The following is an 18402-nucleotide window of genomic DNA, read 5'->3' on the forward strand; positions in this document are numbered from 1 at the left end:
TGTATTTTGTTCCCAAAGAGCCCTACAGAGCTGGGTTTCCGTTTCCAACATACTGTTCAGACTTCTTGTATGGTTCTGTATTATTCTATGTGGGAGTGCAAAAATCTTCAGTTTGTTGAGTGTGGGGCTGGCCCCAGAAGTACTGGAAACCAGTACCAAAAACAGACCAAGCCAAAAAAAAAAAAAAGCCATTTCACTGCAAAAATAAACATGTTTACAGCCTGATACAAAAATGTCTCCTGCCTGTAAAGCTAATTCTCTTAAAGCATGCACTGTACGGGGAGAAAATTTATTTTTCAACTCAGCAGATTAGAAGAATTTAGGAATGTGATCAGTAGCACAGCTCAGCTGATTGACAGCTAAATGTGGAGGCTCTAAGCCCGCCCCATTTCAAGCATTTCTCCCTTCACAATTTGCTTTAACACTCCTCAGAAACAGATGGGTGACGTCACGGAGACTACCTCCATTTGTCAGACCTAGGGAGCCGCCTCTTTCGCCAAGCCCGCAAACGGATCTTTCGTTTATTTCAAAGAGCCGGCTCTAAGAGCCGAAACGTTCGCGACCAACACATCACAGGAGCCGAAGCAGTGCTCCTGTCAGAGCCCCAGATTGAACAGCAGTTAGCTCGATGGCTAACAGACAGCACTGTCCTCAGAGCTACATGGCCAGTCTAGTCAGTGTAACGCTTACATTTAAATGGGCGTTTCTCCTATAACGCTAGTCAAACCGGGAAGTAATATATTAAACACAACTGTGTGTTTTCTGTCAACTCGACGAGAGGACTGAATCTAGGGCTAACGTGAAAGCTAGCTGATGTTAGCCTGCCAACGCAATGGTAAGTAACCGTTATTAAAGTTAGCTGTGTGGCTAATGTTAGCCCCGGTGGGTGGCTAACATTGCGCTAACTGTTCCCGTAAGGAGACCGAACACTATCTGAGACTTCTGGTTTGGGGCTTTTATCTCTTTGTCTGAATGTTTCTGAGCCTTTCTGGGCCTTTTATTTGTGTTTTTGGTAGCTTCCCACCTGTAACACTAATATTACCCTTTACAGAGATTCTGCATCTTCACCTCCTCTGTCCCTCTCACTCTCTATATAGCATCAAAAGCTAAGTTTAACAGCTGCTTCTAAACTGGGCTGTTTGTTATGAGCGCTGGTTGTTACCATAAAGGTTAATATTTTTAATAGATGAAAAACGTCTGTGAAGGCCCAGTAAAATTATTATTAATAACACCTATGTGATGCTGTAATTTCACTTGTTGACTTGAATTTTATCAAGTGCCGGATACATTACCGCGCCATCAATTCACTCTTTGATCAAGTTAATGTGACTTTTTGCTGTATTTGCAGTTCTTTACAGTTTCGTATTATTTGATTTTATTAATTATTAATTTTGCGTTATTTATCTGGCTCATTAAATTAATTTCTCAACCTTGGCTAAGTTTAACTGAAAGCCGCAGACAGATAAAGTATGATTTACTGAGGCAAAGGTCAACGTTAGATAGTGTTTTCAATACAAAGAGAAAAAATAATAAGTGCTGCACTTATTTAAAATATTAGGGAATTTTCATCAATTTTGTCAGTGCGGTTTTTTAAATGTAATTTTTAGCTTTGTTTTTGTTTTTTTATATTTTTTTTCATCATTCATTTTCTTGCCTAAATTAGGCTGGTTGGTCAAATAACTCTGCAGTATAAAATAGCAATACAGGCTTTCATTGCTCTATTAATTACGGAGCCAAAATTGAATGGTACACACTTATGAATCGTCATCTTCAATGTTTCCTACTTGAAAATAAATAATTGCTAACACAGATATGGCTATAAAACCTTGAGATAGGCTGGAACATATGTCTAACTAGCTGCCTGCCAGTTAAATGATGTGACTCAACAGATATTTATTGAATACAGCAAAAAGTAAATTCAATGATGTTTATATTTCTTGTTTTCAAGTTATTAACCAACATTGTTTAGACTGTGTGGGTGGTGTATCCCTAATAATCTTACTTGCATCATTGATTTCATGTGAATTCAGATAGTTCCCAAATGTCTACTTTATTTGAGACTTGCTTGAGCTTGGTTAGCCAAACGTGGCATTTGATTTTATGCGGTCTCTTCTCAGTTTCAGTGTTATATTTATTTCAAAGTTATGTGCAGATGTTTCAGCTGATAAACAGCCAATGTAACAGTTGGGTAAACAGCATCAACAATGAAGTGTTCCGGTCAATGTCTTACTTTACCATTTATATTAACAATATCAAATGTCTGCCCATGGCTCAGATATCAACCTGATAAACCAGTTGCTTCCACTGCAACTTAATTCAACATCTGATCTTTCCTTGATCCACTGTGTTGACCTTAAGTGATCATTTGCACATTAGGGTTTGTCTTTGGGGTTGTTCCTTAAACAATGCACTGAACCGCATTGGAAACAGCGTTACCTACTACTGCACTGAGAAAACTCAACAACTTTTTATTTCCTCATTCTCGTCCCATTTTTGTAGACCCTGCTGTGCAATTACACAGTAGGCTCAGCAAAAGCTGCTTTAATGATTTCGACGTAATCATTCAGCTTGCTCAGTGTTGTTCTTGATCACTTGATTCAAAGAGCAGAGTTGCAGGGTTTGTGTTCATTTTTACACAATTATAAATAGGTTATTTTGAGGTAAAAATGAGGAATTAACACACAAGTTTCATTTTTCAAATAGAGCCAGTTAGTTGATATGACTTTAGCTTTGGGCTTTGAAAAATTCTTACCCCAGGAAAGGGGCATATTTAGGTATTGTCTTGTGTCCATGGTATTTTTTTTTTTCAGTGTACTACTTTTAAAAATATAATTTCTTCCAAGTAGGAAGGCGTATCTAGATATGAATATCACCTGGTGCGACTGGCTCTGATTCAGTCATCCATGTCAACTGGGTCAAATTCAGTTGTGCCTCATATGTTTTCACTGGCATGGACACAATGACATGTAACCCTCTATTGAATTATTTACTCATTTCATACATGACTTATTCACAGAGCGTCTGCACCCTTGTTTTTGCCAGTTTTACTCTGCCCTGACTACAGGAGGGAACAAATACATGGTCTATTCTTAAATAACGTTGGAGTCAATCTGGAGCTAAAAATGTTTGTGTTAAGAGACGCTGATGTCTGTGTTTATTTCTAACACTACTAATGGCTGATATTATGTATCAGGTCTAATTTTAGGGGGTTATTCATAGTATTTTCTTTCACTCTGACACCCTGCCTCCATTATTATAAAGGCTGTTAGAAACAATATGCTGAGAGGATGGGTTGCCTCCTTTGACAAATGAAAGAATATACCCTGGTATTACTTTCCGTTAAAAGCTGCCTCTTGCTAGATGTTCAACCTGCTCTTGTGATTCTTTGATTACTGTTGATGGCCTCTTCTGTTTATGCGACACATCTTCTCAAGTTTTAATTTGTAGACTTGCTTATATCCCATGAGTTCTGGTAAAGATTTTCTCCAGCAGAAAGAAAGAAAGAAAGAGTCACTAACTTTTGTTTGTTTTCTGTATCCCATTCTTCCAAGTAGATTTCTTAAAGGGGACATATCATGCTGATCCCTGATTTAATACTTACATATAAAATAATTAAGTTGAAAACAAGACCTTTCACCCCCTGAATTTTCAAAAAATGAGATATTGCAATTTTTCTGATATCCTAGAACGAGATTTGATGCCTCTGAAAATAGGTCATTGACATTTGGCTTCGAGATTTCGACCTTCATGACGACACAAGGATCCTCTCTTTTTATTGGAGTAAACTGATAAAGCAGCTCCTCCTCTGTGATGTCAGTTAGTCACACAACCGCCACCTAGGGATACACCCACTAAGAGCCGAGTATAAATGTATAAACTATACATGTTACAGTACCGGTTTCACTCACCACATTGAAGCGTCCTGAGATGATCTGTGTCGAGGTGGATTTTCTTCCTCCTGAGCAGCAGAACTGCCCGGGTCTGACTCGGGGTCCAATACAAAAGGTCGTATCCTACACTTTGCCATTTTATTAGTGCTATCAATGCCTTATAGTGAAGTTTTGGCAAACAGCAAACTCACCGGGTGTCCCCTATCCAGTATGGCAATTTTGTAAATACTGCCATGCTGCAATAACCGCCCCCTGGCTCTACCCCCTCCGCCCCTCTGATAGAACTGACCAATCAGAGCACAAAGGGCTGTGACGTTGCGAGGTTACTGGAGGTCAGTCTCGAAACGGAGCGTTTCAACGAGATCTTCAGAATGGCCTAAAATGAGGATATTGAGAACGCTATTGTGGGGCAATGAAGGAACTAAATGACTTGCACTGAGGGCAGAAATGCTTTACAGGCATCCTAGTCTGGCATAGTGAAAAGGAGAAACAAGCACGACATGTCCCCTTTAACTGAAAACGTCCAATTTATATTTCCTTTCACTTTTTAGGCCAACAGGTGTATTCCAGATGATGTAAGGCACCTCTGCCTCTAGATCTCAAGATGACTGAAGTCCAGGCCACAGTGGAGTTCTCTGTGGAGCTCCACAAGTTCTACAATGTGGACCTGTTTCAAAGAGGGTGAGTGTTGTTTACATCATAGGTCACCAACTGGACTCTGACGCCGTCCCATACAGACCCTGGCATTTACTAAATAAATAATAAAGGGATTTTGTATTTGATGGGCAGCTTGCATTCTAACCAGTGCAGCTTTTCTTGTGTTTGCAACAGCAGTTAAGCAGATTTAGAAATGCCAAATGTGGCATTTTGATTTTGAGTGGCTTCTCTTCTCAATTGCCATCCCATGTGACACGACTCTGCCAATGAAGTCTGCATCCCTGGTGCCTAACATTGTTGCTCTGCATGCAGACACGTGTTAAGAGACAAGGGACAGGTAAAAGTAAGATAGAAAGAGAAATCAGTACAGCGAGAGAAGACAAAGAGATGAGTTAGCCAAAGACAGAGAGAAAAACCAACACAAATTGTGCTGTCTAAGAAAAGAAAAGGGGATGAAGAAAACAACCAGTCAGTTATTGATTAAATACAGATGTTGATACTACAAAGCTACATCAGTATACTTCACACTTGCTCAACCCCTGGTCTATGTGACTTTAGTCTTCAGCATTTGGCAACTCATTCATTCTTACAAAAAACATTTCCTTTTCCTGGTATATTTAGTGTCATTTATTGAAAAATTAAAACAAAACAAAAAAAAAACATTTTATGATTATGTTGGTCTTTGATTGAGATTGAGTGTTTTTTGCCAAGCTTGTCTTTATGTTCCTTACAAATCTTGGACAGCTGCCAGTCTTTTTAAGGTACAGAAAAGTGAGCACCACACTATGGTCTGATTTTAAATGGCATGCTAATCTGTCAATTTCATGGTAAAAAAAAAATCAATTTTAACCTAAAAGACGGTACATATAAACAAAACCCTGGCATCCTCCTGCTGAGCTGCTGTCAGCTGAAGACTCAAACATAATGGACGGTAGCCGAGCAAGGTTGTAAAGTAACCACTGTCTGGTTGAAACATGGCTTAGCCGACTGCACAGACAGTCATCAGCAGAGCTGAAAGCTGAGTGGTTTGTGGTCATTGTGAGACTTGGTATGTGAAGCCTCCAGACTGTCATGGTGCTGCTTCTGCTTTGCTTTGTGACAGTCAAAAAGCATGAGTGTGCTAACACTGTTTTGTAATAAGAACATGTCATTGCTAAACCATGACACATAGAGCTGGTGCCTTATAAACAGTGCTTCAAACACTGTGTCAGATTACACAGATAGAGCTCATTGCAGTAAATAAACCACCTCGCTGCTGCAGATTATTTACTTTTTTGCTTCTGAACAGCAACCAGGCTTCAGTCCAGATATGCCTTTTACGAGAAGAATTTTTCCTTTTCTGCACTAGGTGTTATTGATTGAGACTCTGTCACATGTTGTGACCATACTTCCCTGTCACACTGTAAATAAGGGAAATGTTCCCTATGAATTATATCTAAAATTTAAGAGGAAATATAACTGAGAATTTAAACTACAGAGCTCTACATGTTGAGGTCTTTAGCATCTCTTTTTTAATGGCAGCAGTGTGGTGATTTTGCCCTTTGCTGAGATAAAACTCCTGCTTTAAGAGCTCAGGTTTACCACACAATTGACAACAAGAGAAAGTGCTCATTATTCATTAATGAAAGGTGTAGTGTCGTTTTACAAGCAGAGGCACTTGTAGCTGACCTGTGTGGTTTGTTTCCCTAACACAAGTCTCTAACGATGCTCTAGACAAACCTTATGTTGCTTAGTTTCTGTGTTGGGATTGTTTTCATAAAATATGTTCGCATTTCAGGTTCTACCAGATTCGTGCCAGTGTAAAAGTGCCACCTCGGGTCCCACACAAAGTTGAGGCCAGTCTGCTTCACCCAGGAGGTAAACATGTTTCTGAAGCACTGACTGAAATAATTAGGTTTTCCGACCTTGTTTAATCTTTAATGCTCTCCATATTCTGTCCATACACATCTCTGGCTTCTGGTAACAAGATTCCTGTCCCCTTTCTGCAAACTAGCTAATTTTAAGTTATTAAAGAATATTTTGATGACAAGTAAAATATTCTGTTAATTTGTTCCAAAACTTCATACATTGTGTATTTTCTTGTTTTTGTACTAAAAAAATTGGCACTGTTAAAGGACAGGAGTTATTCTAACTGAACATTTAGTTTACTTATTGTTATTTTGGCAGGCAGTTGACTAATCTCTTGTGCCACTCCTCATTCTTAGTTTTCTCCAAGGTTTTATGCATACGCCTCACTCCCTGACTCAGAGACCTGCAGAGTTTCTTTCAAACAAAGCACTCAATTTTCTTTTTCTTGAACAAACAGGGTCTCTAAGACTGGGGGATTCTCATGCTTTGTTTTTAATTTTCAGAGTTTCTGACTTTGCCAGCCTTGCTTAAAAGACTAACAGGGAAACCACTTTACTTTCATCTTTTGTACAGACCCAAAAAGATAAATCTTGTCATATAATCTTTGATTAGAACCTGATCTGCAATCTATTTTAAGTTTACATCTGAAAAACACAGGTTTCCCTCCATTTTTAACTTTCAGTAATGTGTAATTGGTTCTGCTCCTGGTCATGTCACAAGGTTATCTGTAGTGAATATTCTCTCAGTTTTATTTACACAGTTATTCATCAAGTTTTTTTTTTCTTGGTAGGCTCTGATCTGGCATTTCCTGCCTCTGTCCAAGATGATGTTATCAGTAGCAAAACTTTCCAAATCCTGTACAAGAATGAGGAGGTTGTGGTCAACGATGTCCTCCTCTTCAAAGTTATGATGCTGCTTGATGAAAAGAAGGTGAGTCTGAGAAGGAGATGTGGCACTTTTTCTATAAACAGTTTTTGTGTTAACCTTCTGTCTAGTCTGAAATCCGAGTACAGTTTTGTGTATTTGCCAATCCAGGTGGCACCACTTGGAAAAGAAGAGGGTTCCGGTTTTACAACCTGTTTGCTAGCAGGAACTGGCTCCAGACCCCTATGCAATGATCAAAGTTACCTGATACAGCTCATGCATGCATCTGATTTTTCTCATAGATTCACATCATGGCAGAATAAGCTCCTACAAAATAGAAAATTAAGGAAAATGAATTTCTAGAATGTTTAAAGTTTTGAGCACAGTTTGGCTTGGCTCCAGTCTAAAGTTGTGCACCAGTTTGTGGTTGGCGCCACACCTACTCAGGAGACTTTACTGTTTACCAAGTGACACATCCTTGACTTTACTGTACATCTGACTTTAGTGCTATAACAGATCAATGGCCAGCCTGTGCTGGAAGTGTTGAACTTGAATGAACTCAAGAAACTTTGTTGTCTTTAACAGTTAGAGTTATACAGTAATGTGTGATATAAATTATGCTTATAATTAAGTTCATCACCTTGATATAAATAATATTTTTAAGCAGTGATCACATGCCAGGTTTGCCAAAACAAAGTTCAACAATTTCATTTACTTACGTGTTACCATATGATCTGAAATTTGTGTTTCCTAAGTAAGAAGTAGGCAAATTTTAAGTAAACCCCATTAATAGCATTTTTACATAGCCATATTTAGCTCCAATTCACTTTATTCTCCAGATTTTTATGTGTCACACAGTGGTTATCTTGAATCAAATACAATTTTAGATGACGTGATGGTATCATCTTTCTTTGAGTGGCAGTGAGAAGAGCAGATTTGTTCGACATGGAACATAATAGTTGTGGCGTGCTGGACTTAAGTCAGATCTGCAGCTCAATACCTTACATTTGCACTCTTTTTGCCTAGTTACCCATTGTCCTCTCAGCTCAATAGAGGCATGAAAAAGCCCAGAAACAATCTTTAAAAAGTAATTAATCTTATTTGTGTTTTCTCCTTTTAATTAAGATGTCCTGCTGTAGGAATGCTATGGTTAAACTATTCTTGCAGGTCAGTCAAAGGGGCTTTAACAGCTAATGTGTTCTGGTAGTTATGGATTACAACAACCAAAGGCTTATAAAAGATATTCCATTTCTCTGAGCTGATACTCATGAAAAAAGAATTTCCTAATTCATTTTTAGTTGAAACATCACTTGCTTTTACTGACAGCTCTGAAATTAACTGTCACCTCTGTTTTTCATCCTCATCAGGTGGAGGAGTCCCTCAACGACATGGACTTCCAGCTCCTCTTGGATTTATATTTCACAGATGGTGATTACACGTAGGTGTTGAAACATTTTAACTGAATGTACTTGTTTGAATGTTTGTGAATGTGCTGTTCACATGTCTTTTAAAAACGAGGCACTAAACTGAATAAATTGAACCTCCACAGGCCAGATGATCCAAGCTCTCTACAGAACATCAGCGGCCGCACACTCCGTTTGCACTTTAGCCTTCAGCGAGGCATCCACCAACACGTCAACGTCATGTTTGACTATTTCCACCTGTCTGTCATCTCCGTAGCCATTCATGCCTCCCTAGTGGCACTTCATCAGCCCCTCATCAGGTCAGATGGCTGCCATAAACTGTGAAAACATAGCTGTCAGATTCTGCAAAACAAGAAATAAGAAGTCGGGAAGTTAATGTTGGAAGTGTCACATTAAATTATTTTGTTAGTTACTCAGTTTTTTTTATTTAATGTCCATGTTTCTCTCCAGTTTGCCTCGACCGGTGAAAACCACTTGGCTTAACCGCAATGCTCCTGCACAGAGCAAAGACTCGGTCATCCCACCTTTAGAGAATGTGGTGTTTGGCAGCAGTTACGTCAAGCAAGTATCACCAGATGTAAGTAAACTGTCTTTATGGTTAGGCATGGATAATCTGCAAAAGTTTATGTATTACGTCAGGATAATCACAGAACAGGAATCACATGGAGCACAGGAAAAATATCTGACAGACACCTCACTATAACAGGTTTTGTTTTGGATTTTTTTCTGTATTTCTTTTGTGAGCTAAAAGGAGAAGGCCATTATCAAATTGTGAAAGAAAGGTTGGCTGTAAGTAATACAGGTTGTACTTTTGAAATGGACTCGGCTGTCGCCTCAGATTCAGCCGTTCTGTACCTCAGGTAGAATGGCGTTCCGTTCACTGCACTTGAAGCCCAGGACTGTGTGTCACACTGTTGACAGATAGAGCAAAAGAAGAAGAGGAGACTATCAGACCACTGTCACATTTGGCCAGGAGTAATTGGCCTCTCCTGACAGAGGAAGGTGGCCACTGAAAGCTTTGCTGGATGAGTTGTTTGAATGTAGCAGAGCCATTCAGGCAGAACGGAGTCAGCGCCCCTCATAACTCCTTGATGCATCAGCAACAGGCAGCATGAGAATAACAAGCTATCGACTACTATTTATTTCACAGCAGGGATCTCTGAAGAAGCTTCTGTAAAACGTTGCTGTATTCACCAAGCACATAAAATAATTGCCTGAAAATAACTGACGGAGGAACTTTTAGTGATTTATAAGGCTATTATAGGCACTGAAATACCAGATTAATGGGCTGTACATGCTATACCAAAATGGTTTGGGGACCAATAAATGAACCTGTAGCAGCCTTACCATCCATAAAGTGTTACTGATTTAAGTTCCTGTGTTTCATGAGTTGTCTGAAAAAGTTATAAAATATTTAAGCTAGACATGTCCAGGTCTTTTCATACGGCCCCCAGCTTTCATCCTACTATGTATTATCAGCCTGTGATGATGCCATATTTATGTTTGACCACTCTAAGAAACAGATTTTTTAACAGACATCACTATGCAAAATAGATATCAAATAGAATTTTTATGTTACTTTTATGGCTGATAAATATGTCAGTAAGAGCAGCTGATCTTGTCTCTCCTCTGTCTGTCTCTTTAATCTTCAGGGCAGGACATTCCTGGTATCTGACCACTGTCTGCAGCACGCCTTCAGTCTACACCACAGCCTTTGCTCTAATCTTCTGCAAGCCTACAAGGGCCTGTTTGACTACTTCACCTCTATCACCAAAAACCTGCCCTCTTCCCATCGTATGGAGCTAGGTAAACTGCCCCAAAGCTTCACATGTCTGAGTCTGGACTCTGTATTTTAATTGTAACCTCCAGACAACAACATATATTTCTGCATAAAGTTTGTTAGACTGACCAGCACTGAGAAGAACACAATCTTCTCAAGTGGATACAAAGATCTGTCGTTTGTCTTTTACCTTTTTCTTTGGATGGATTTTCATTGCTTTGTCTTTTCAGTGTTGGTGTTTGTGCAAGTTTGTTTTGTTCCCATGACATCACCCCTGATCCCTGCACATTAACCTATTTTTCCCTTTAAGCAGACCATGCAGCCAGAGACCTGACTTGAATAATCTTACTGTAGTTTATGATCTTAGTTCATTATGATTACTAAATCACACAATGAAAAAAATCTGTTAACCAGAAGTTTAAGGCCAATATTTACTACCCCCTAAACATATCTGACTATTACTGACTAAACCTTCTCCAAATGGAAGATTTTAACTTAAGAATAATTAAGAGGTTAAACATGCCTATATGTGCAATCTTACTAGCCAAGCCCAGCATGCAAGTCCTTTATGAGCGAGTACTCAGAAGACCCTATCCCAGAAGTCAAAGGCACGTCTACATAGGTATGTCCTGACCCTTACAGTACCTCAAACATACCTGCCTTCTCTCCCTTTTTCTCTTCACTCCAGCTTCATTCTCCTAGAAACACCATGTCCTCTCTTTGTCCCATTTTGCAGAGACAGGGCTGTCTTTTCTCTTTTTTTCACCCTGATTGTCTGTACACTCAGTCTGTCTCATCTTTAAAACCAGGCCTCAGTCAAAGACGACTGCCGTCTTTGGTCATATCTTAGAAAAAGTACTTTCTAACACCAGCGTTGCCTTAGCACCACTTCCTAATTCTGCCTTCTGTTTGATTAGATAAATAGATAAATCTTGAAAGTGATCTGTTATAATGTTCCTCTGCCTCTTCAGAGCAACTTGACTTGGAGGCTCGTCTCGCTGATTTGTGTGATCAAATCAAGGTAGGACCTGTTGAATGTTGCCTTCTTCTGTGTATAATAATTGTCCTTTAATAGGCAAAAGGAGCAAAATTCCATCAGATCATCAAAATGCTGCTTAATTGATTGTGCAACAGAGGTTTATATGTCAGAAGGCCACTTGGAAGCTCTCTGGTTAGAGTAAATCTTTCATCCTGGTATGTGTTTGTATCACCAGAGGGCATGGGCATGATTTATTGGAAGTATGCTGTAATGTTGAATGTTGTAAGCTTTGCTGGGGCGTGTAAGAATACATGAGTAATCTCTGATACAAGTGGTTGTTTTTTTCTTGCAGAATAGGTTTTGCAGAGAACGTGAACCAAGCAGTACCAGCCTCATTACAAACACAAGTACCCTGGAGTTTTAGTCCCAGGAGGTACTTCTAAAGGGATTAGAATATTTCCCCAGCCCTTTGTTTTCTGCGATTCCCCTGGGTTTGGGGGAACTGTGAATGTTTGGAAAACAACTGCTGTAAGAACTTGACCAGAAAGAAGTCCCAACTCCATATTCACTCTCAACTCCCCACAGCAGAGACCCTTGGGTCATGAAGGGAAGTCACTTTAGAGACTTTGTTTTGCTCCCTGTAGTGGAAACATACTGAGCAACAACCTTAAGTCCCTGTACCATGGGGAAAGCTTTTGCTGTGCACCACTACTTGCAAAACCAAGCTTTTGTACAATAAGAAAAAAATCATTAGCTGGCCGTGTAGCTTCAGAAGTGGTTTTACCATTAGTGGAGTCAGTGAAAGCATTTCATGAGTGTATCAGTGGGATAAGCTTTCAGTGGGTTGGTCCTTGAGTTCTGAGAGGTTGACCCTCTTTGGATCAGGAGTGTTTTACAGAGCTGTAGAATAAGAGAGAATTTGGTGGATGATTGTCAGGATGGTCAAGTGTCTCTTTCATGTTCCAGTTTATTGCCCTTTGTTGCTTAATTTAGTTCAACATTCTGCATATCAACAAAGGGTCAAAAAGACTTGAGGAAAAAAGATTTAATTTGGAAACCTGCTACAGAATTCAAGCAAGTGGGAAAGTTTTTATGAATGGAACATTTTTGAGCTTCATCAGAAGTCAACTTTGAATGCTATGCTGCAAACTGAAGTGCGTCATGTGAGCTGAAACAGTCGTCTTGTGTAGAACTTCATTCTGCAGATAATGCTGTTAATATGAAGAAAGCTCACTTGAGCCCTCTGCTGGATGCTCTGTGTCTTTATATTTTTGTCTTTAGCAAAAGGCTGAGTCCCCTGATGAACTGGCAGAACTGGTTAACATGAACCTGGCTCAGCTCTGCTCTTTGCTCATGGCTCTCTGGGGACAGTTCCTTGAGGTGGTGTCCCTACAGGAGCATGTTGCTGCCGTACTAGCAATGGAGCACCATACACTAAGGGTGAGAGCTGGCTTTTAAATGATCTGCATTCAGTGTTTTGAAAAACTATTTAAGGAATCTTGACTGTTTACTCATCAATGTGGTGTTGTTGCAGGTGAGGCGGTTTGCTGAGGCTTTCTTTTGTCTTGAACATCCCAGACAATCCGCACTAGCCTATCAGGAACTACAGTAAGTTGCACCAGCATGTTCATCTTGATTGTGAAATACACTGTTGCTGTTATCGAGTCTTGTGCCTGTACCAGCTTGTCTGAAATACTACACTCCAGGTATGGAAAACCTGGCTCTAAATTTCTCTCACTGCTGCCCCCTCTTCCCTCTCCTCCTCCTCCTCACAGTGCTCACAGTCACCAGCAGATGACTAATGCTATCAAAAGCTCCAGCTACTTCCTGTCTTTGCCTCCTCTTCCAGCGGAATGTGCAGACCTTGATGGTGACGTTAGCTCTCTACCAATCATTTTTGAGGACAGATATCTGGATTCCATCACTGAAGGTCAGAATTGCAACCAAACTTGGGAACTCAGTTGGTATTCTGAAAACAGATTGAGTCTTTTTTAGCCTCTTTTCTCCCTTTTTTTCAGATCGGGATGGACCCTGGCTAGGTGTGCAGAATACAAGGACTGGCTCAGTGTCCAGCAAATCAGACAAGCCCAACTCCAAGGAGTGCAGTGCAGCAGCCAGCCCCTTACCTGAGTCTCGGTCAGCCTCTGTGGATAACACCTGGCCAGACAGCTACGATCCACCTCCAAAGTCCAAAGGAAAATCTGTCAAACTGAAGAAAAACTCAAAGACTGAGAACTCAAAGAAGCTGATTAGACAAGGCTCAAAAGACTCTGTGGTTCTGGTGGGTTACAAGAACCTCAAAGCTCCCTTTAGTGACAGCAGCACGAAGTACAAGGAAGGGGGAGCTCCTCTAAACCAAGAAGAACAAGATACTTTACAGGGTGATTTAAGGACTAATGCCAGCTCTATTTTTGACTTTGGTGCCACATCACGTCCTGGACACAGTACTGTTGACTCTGTTACAGATGACAGTGTAATTGCTGCTTCTCAAAAAGGTATTTTCAAGAACCAATCAAAGTGTGACTCTCAGAACAATCCTCAGGCGGGTACTGGGGCTAATGCTGCAAGCAACCAACCACTTCACAAAGACGAACAAGTTGACAACAGCAGCCGGAAGCTGCCACAGTGGTCCTCTGGGCTGAAGCAAATCGAGGTGAAGCCAAGTACCAAGGACCCGTACCAAGGAGATAAAGTAACAGTTCTACTGCCATGTCGGACTGATGGAGCTGTGAGTCGTAATGTTCCCGAGATAACCCAGTCAGACCTGTCTGAGTCAAAACAGTCGGACTCTGTCTTTGAAAGGCCGGGTAAAGAGACTGCACAGCAGAGCCCGTCCTACCTGGTCTCAGTAAAGGTAAAAAGTGATTGTATCAGGCTGCCGGATGGAGCAGTCCCCAGTGCCTCGTCTCGCCTTTCAGATTCAGGAATTGATAGTGAGTCCAGCTCTTTTGCCACTCACTTTGTTGCAGGACTGCCAACTTGTGTCGGACCAAGTAATATTGAATCTGCTGCTGCCTCACAGCCCACAGAGAGGCCTCTGCTGAGCCCTGCTACACGGTCTGTTCAGCAGAGCTTAGTGCAGAAACCGGGTGGAGCGGCAGAAATGCTTTACCCAGAAAACACCAGTGTTGTCAGTGGCGTGCAGTCCTCTCTCACGTCCATAAACTCCTTGCCTTCTGATGAAGAGGGTGAAGGATCCTCTAGGGGCTCCAGTGGAGCTGAGGTTCGAGGCAGGAAGTCCAGTGTCTTAGTGCAGGAGCAGAGTCTAGTCTTCTCCGAGGACATCACAAGCAGACCAACCATTGAAGTGACCTGCAATCCTGACTCTACTTCAGGTGATTCCAAACTTACAAAACCTGTCTTTGACCTGGAAACGGACTCTAAATTGATTGGCTTTTCTGAGCATGGGCAGGAAGGGGCAGCTGCTTCTGGGGCCAGTAAAGAATCTCGTAGTGAAGCTAACACCGCTTGCCCCTCTAGTAACTCTGGAACTAGTAGCACTGACCTGGTGAAACGTGGGATGGTGGAGAACTACTTTGGCTCGTGCTCAAGCACTGATGTGTCAGAGATCAGCCCTGTGGAAACGTCAGCTATCACTCTGGGAATACAGACAGCACCAGGACAGGCTGAGGAGGACGAGGAGGAGACCGAGCATGAGATGATTGAGAACGGTTACTACGAGGAAGGCGATGGCTACGCTTTTGTGAACGGTGTCGCTGACGAGGATTGTAGTGGGGTTGAGGATCCATCTGCTCAAGAGACAAGTCTTCTATTTGAACATCTCAGCATCGGTTACCCCCACGGAGCTAAAGATCCATCAAAAGCTCCCATCTGTTCCAGTCAAGCCTCTAGTGGTGTTGGGTGTAGTTTGGGAAGGCCTCTCTGTGCCTCCACGTCCTTTTCCTCCAACCTGCGGTGGTATGAGTGTGCACCCACACCTCAAATGAAAGCGTGAGTCATCCCACTTAATGTTGATGCCGTTATTCCTCCTGACTTGCACGTTTTGGATTCATTTAATCTATTTAACCTCCATTATGCAGGTTTATTAAGGCCAAGGAGGAAATGAAACAGCTGAGGTTGCCTGGCTTCTTGTACAGTGAGGTACCTGAGCTGGCGTCTACTGTGCCATACTTCAGTTTGGAGGAAGATGAAAACTGTGAGGAAGGCATTCATCTCATCGTCTGTGTCCATGGCCTTGACGGTAAGATACCAGAGTAAAAAAAAACATGTTATGTGCTCAAAAGAATACTCTGAAAATGAGTACCATATTTTTTTCATTGCAAAACACTTTTGTAGGCAAATAAACTGAACACGAATTAATGAATTCCTGCAGGTAACAGTGCAGACCTGAGACTGGTGAAGACATACCTGGAGCTTGGTTTGCCTGGTGCTCGAATAGATTTCCTCATGTCTGAGAGGAACCAGGTGACTGTTTGCAGATCCTGCTGCTAAAACTCATCAAGTTATCTCCTGAATCTTCAAGTAATAGCTGATCTCTTCATTTCCTTCCACAGAATGACACTTTTGCTGACTTTGAGTCAATGACGGACCGGTTGCTGGATGAGATTGTCCAATATATTCAGATATACAATCTCACAGTCTCAAAGATAAGGTAAAATGATTTGTACTGACTCATAGCTTACTTGGGACATTTTTAACTGCAATTATACGACTTGGTTTCACAGCCAGTTCCTTTTTCCTACATATACAGCCAAATCAGTCAATCACAATGCAAACATTCTTTTATTTTGACCCAAACCTGCACCTAGATGATGGCAGAGATGCATATGGAAACTCTTAAGTATTCGTGTCTTGCAGCTTCGTGGGCCACTCCTTAGGGAACCTCATTGTTCGATCAGTGCTAACTCGGCCAAGGTTCAAATGTTACCTGAGCAGACTTCACACCTTCCTCTCTCTTTCTGGACCTCACCTGGGCACATTGTACAACAGCTCTGCTCTGGTCAACACAGGTGAGCTCCCTCTGCTATCTTAAGTCCACTTGTTGTAAGTTACGCTTCTTGCTCTCTTGTGCTCTGTCATCGTAGCAAAGCCTGTTGAATAATTTATGCTCATTTCCTCTCAGGCCTTTGGTTCATGCAAAAGTGGAAAAAGTCAGGGTCTCTCCTGCAGCTTACGTGCCGTGATCATTCTGATCCTCGCCAAACTTTCCTCTACAAACTCAGCAAGAAATCTGGTAAGTTTTGTATTTTTCACTCCGAAAGAAATAAGGCTGCATGTGTAGAATATAGAATTGTAAAAACAACTTTTTTATTGGTTTGTCTTTGAAGGTCTCCAGTTTTTCAAGAACGTGGTGCTGGTGGGGTCCCTGCAGGATCGCTATGTCCCCTACCATTCTGCTAGAATAGAAATGTGCAAAACTGCATTAAAAGACAAACAAACTGGTGAGTAGACAAAGTAGTCTCCTGCCTTTGCAGGATATAAGATTTCCATGGTCAGAGAAAAGAAAAACGGATGCTCGAGTTTGTAAAGGAAGAGGTGCGTACAAGCAGAACAAGCTCAGTCACGTGAGCTCTGACATAATGAAGAGGACAGCTTACCATCTGGCTGCATGCTACCCATTATAAATTCAGTCTTTCCTCGTTATCCTGAAATTTAGATAACTAAAGAGTCACTTAATTTCTTTGCCATCATAAAATTAAGCTTATTAACTGTAGATTGGCAGAAAGACCAATCCTCACCCTGATCTCTCTCCTCTCTTCTCCAGGTCCTGTGTATGCTGAAATGATTGAGAACCTGCTGCTGCCAGTACTCCAGAACAAAGACTGTAATCTAGTGCGATATGATGTCATTCATGCTCTGCCCAACACAGCCAACTCCCTGATCGGCCGGGCAGCCCACATCGCCGTCCTTGATTCTGAGATCTTCCTGGAGAAGTTCTTTCTCGTCGCAGGCCTCAAGTTCTTTCAGTAGAATGAGAAGAGAATCAAACACACAGTTAGAGGAGCGACATGTGGAGCCAATACCTCACTGCATCTAAACCTTATTCTGTTTAAAGTATTTGAATGATCTCTTGTTTTATAAACCACAGTTACTCTCTTTTAAAAAATCCTACGAACAAAATCATAGTATCGTTCAATTCATGTTGGAATTGTGGTGGATTTGGAGTTCGCCATTTTATTTTTCTACTGCCATTTTTAAAACCTTTGTTTTGGGAATGATTTCCCTCACCATATGCTCTGTTTTCAGTGTTATTTATGTGTTATGTTTTCACTTTAATTATTTTCCTCCAAGTAATAAATTTCCTTTTAGATGCTTAACTGGAAATGTAGCTGCTACAAAAATGAACTGGTTGTTTTTGATGAGCTGGCATAGGTCAAGTCTGCACATACAGTCTACACCATCCCACCAGTTTGAAGAGACACTGCATTGATTTGCACCACAACTACATTTTACAAGGTTTTGTACTGAAAAAAAAATCATTTGTACAACTTACTTTTTTATCAACGAGTTTCCATCATTTTTAAAGGCAAAGATTGCATTTGAAATAGGATTGTTGCTCAGACTTTGCAGCCTTGGCTTTGGACTTTTGTGCTGTTCCTTACCATTGCAGCATTCTGCACAGCATTTGCCCAGCCTGGTGTTGGGAGAACAACGCTTTCCGTACAACATTACTACATTTTGTTACCGGGGTTTTAAGCTATGACCATGATTCAGCAAAAGCACATGTTGGTTACATGAACTTGTTTCCTTGAAAGTATTTGGTTGGTATCTTTGGTGATTATTTAAGTGTTTGAACTGGAAAGTATTGCTTGGAATCAAAAAATGTTTCTTGGAAAAATGTTTATACGGTATATCATCATACTCTACCATTAAATATGCATATTATAAACTTGTTTCAATGACTTTTCTTTATTTGTTTAGCATATGTGCATTCCTCAAGTTTATATACAAAAATCACATTAGTTTTAAGTTAACAGTAATCAGCTTTTTGGGGAAAGT

The 18402-nt window shown here is 40.8% G+C and overlaps 1 protein-coding gene across 2 annotated transcripts; it reads left to right on the forward strand.

Annotated features, from left to right (window-relative positions):
• Window positions 1–532: 532 nt before the first annotated feature.
• fam135a (family with sequence similarity 135 member A) lies at window positions 533–18276 on the forward strand. Of its 2 annotated transcripts, XM_074675554.1 has the most exons (21): window positions 533–835; window positions 4442–4571; window positions 6325–6404; window positions 7186–7325; window positions 8627–8697; window positions 8809–8982; window positions 9134–9260; window positions 10336–10489; window positions 11008–11085; window positions 11435–11484; window positions 12724–12882; window positions 12977–13050; window positions 13218–13372; window positions 13461–15393; window positions 15483–15643; window positions 15776–15867; window positions 15957–16054; window positions 16261–16412; window positions 16526–16636; window positions 16731–16844; window positions 17168–18276. In XM_074675554.1, exons 2-21 carry the CDS (start codon window positions 4495–4497, stop codon window positions 17371–17373), a joined length of 4206 nt encoding a protein of 1401 aa, XP_074531655.1. In that variant the 5' UTR covers window positions 533–835; window positions 4442–4494; the 3' UTR covers window positions 17374–18276. The 2 variants fall into 2 exon arrangements, with proteins under 2 accessions (XP_074531655.1, XP_074531656.1); XM_074675555.1 differs by lacking the exon at window positions 11008–11085.
• The last annotated feature ends 126 nt before the right edge of the window (window positions 18277–18402 follow it).

This window comes from Halichoeres trimaculatus, unplaced genomic scaffold (assembly GCF_033239565.1).
Source record: "Halichoeres trimaculatus isolate MK-OKI-2021-1 unplaced genomic scaffold, fHalTri1.1 fHalTri1_scaffold_8, whole genome shotgun sequence".
NCBI classification, from domain to species: domain Eukaryota; kingdom Metazoa; phylum Chordata; class Actinopteri; order Labriformes; family Labridae; genus Halichoeres; species Halichoeres trimaculatus.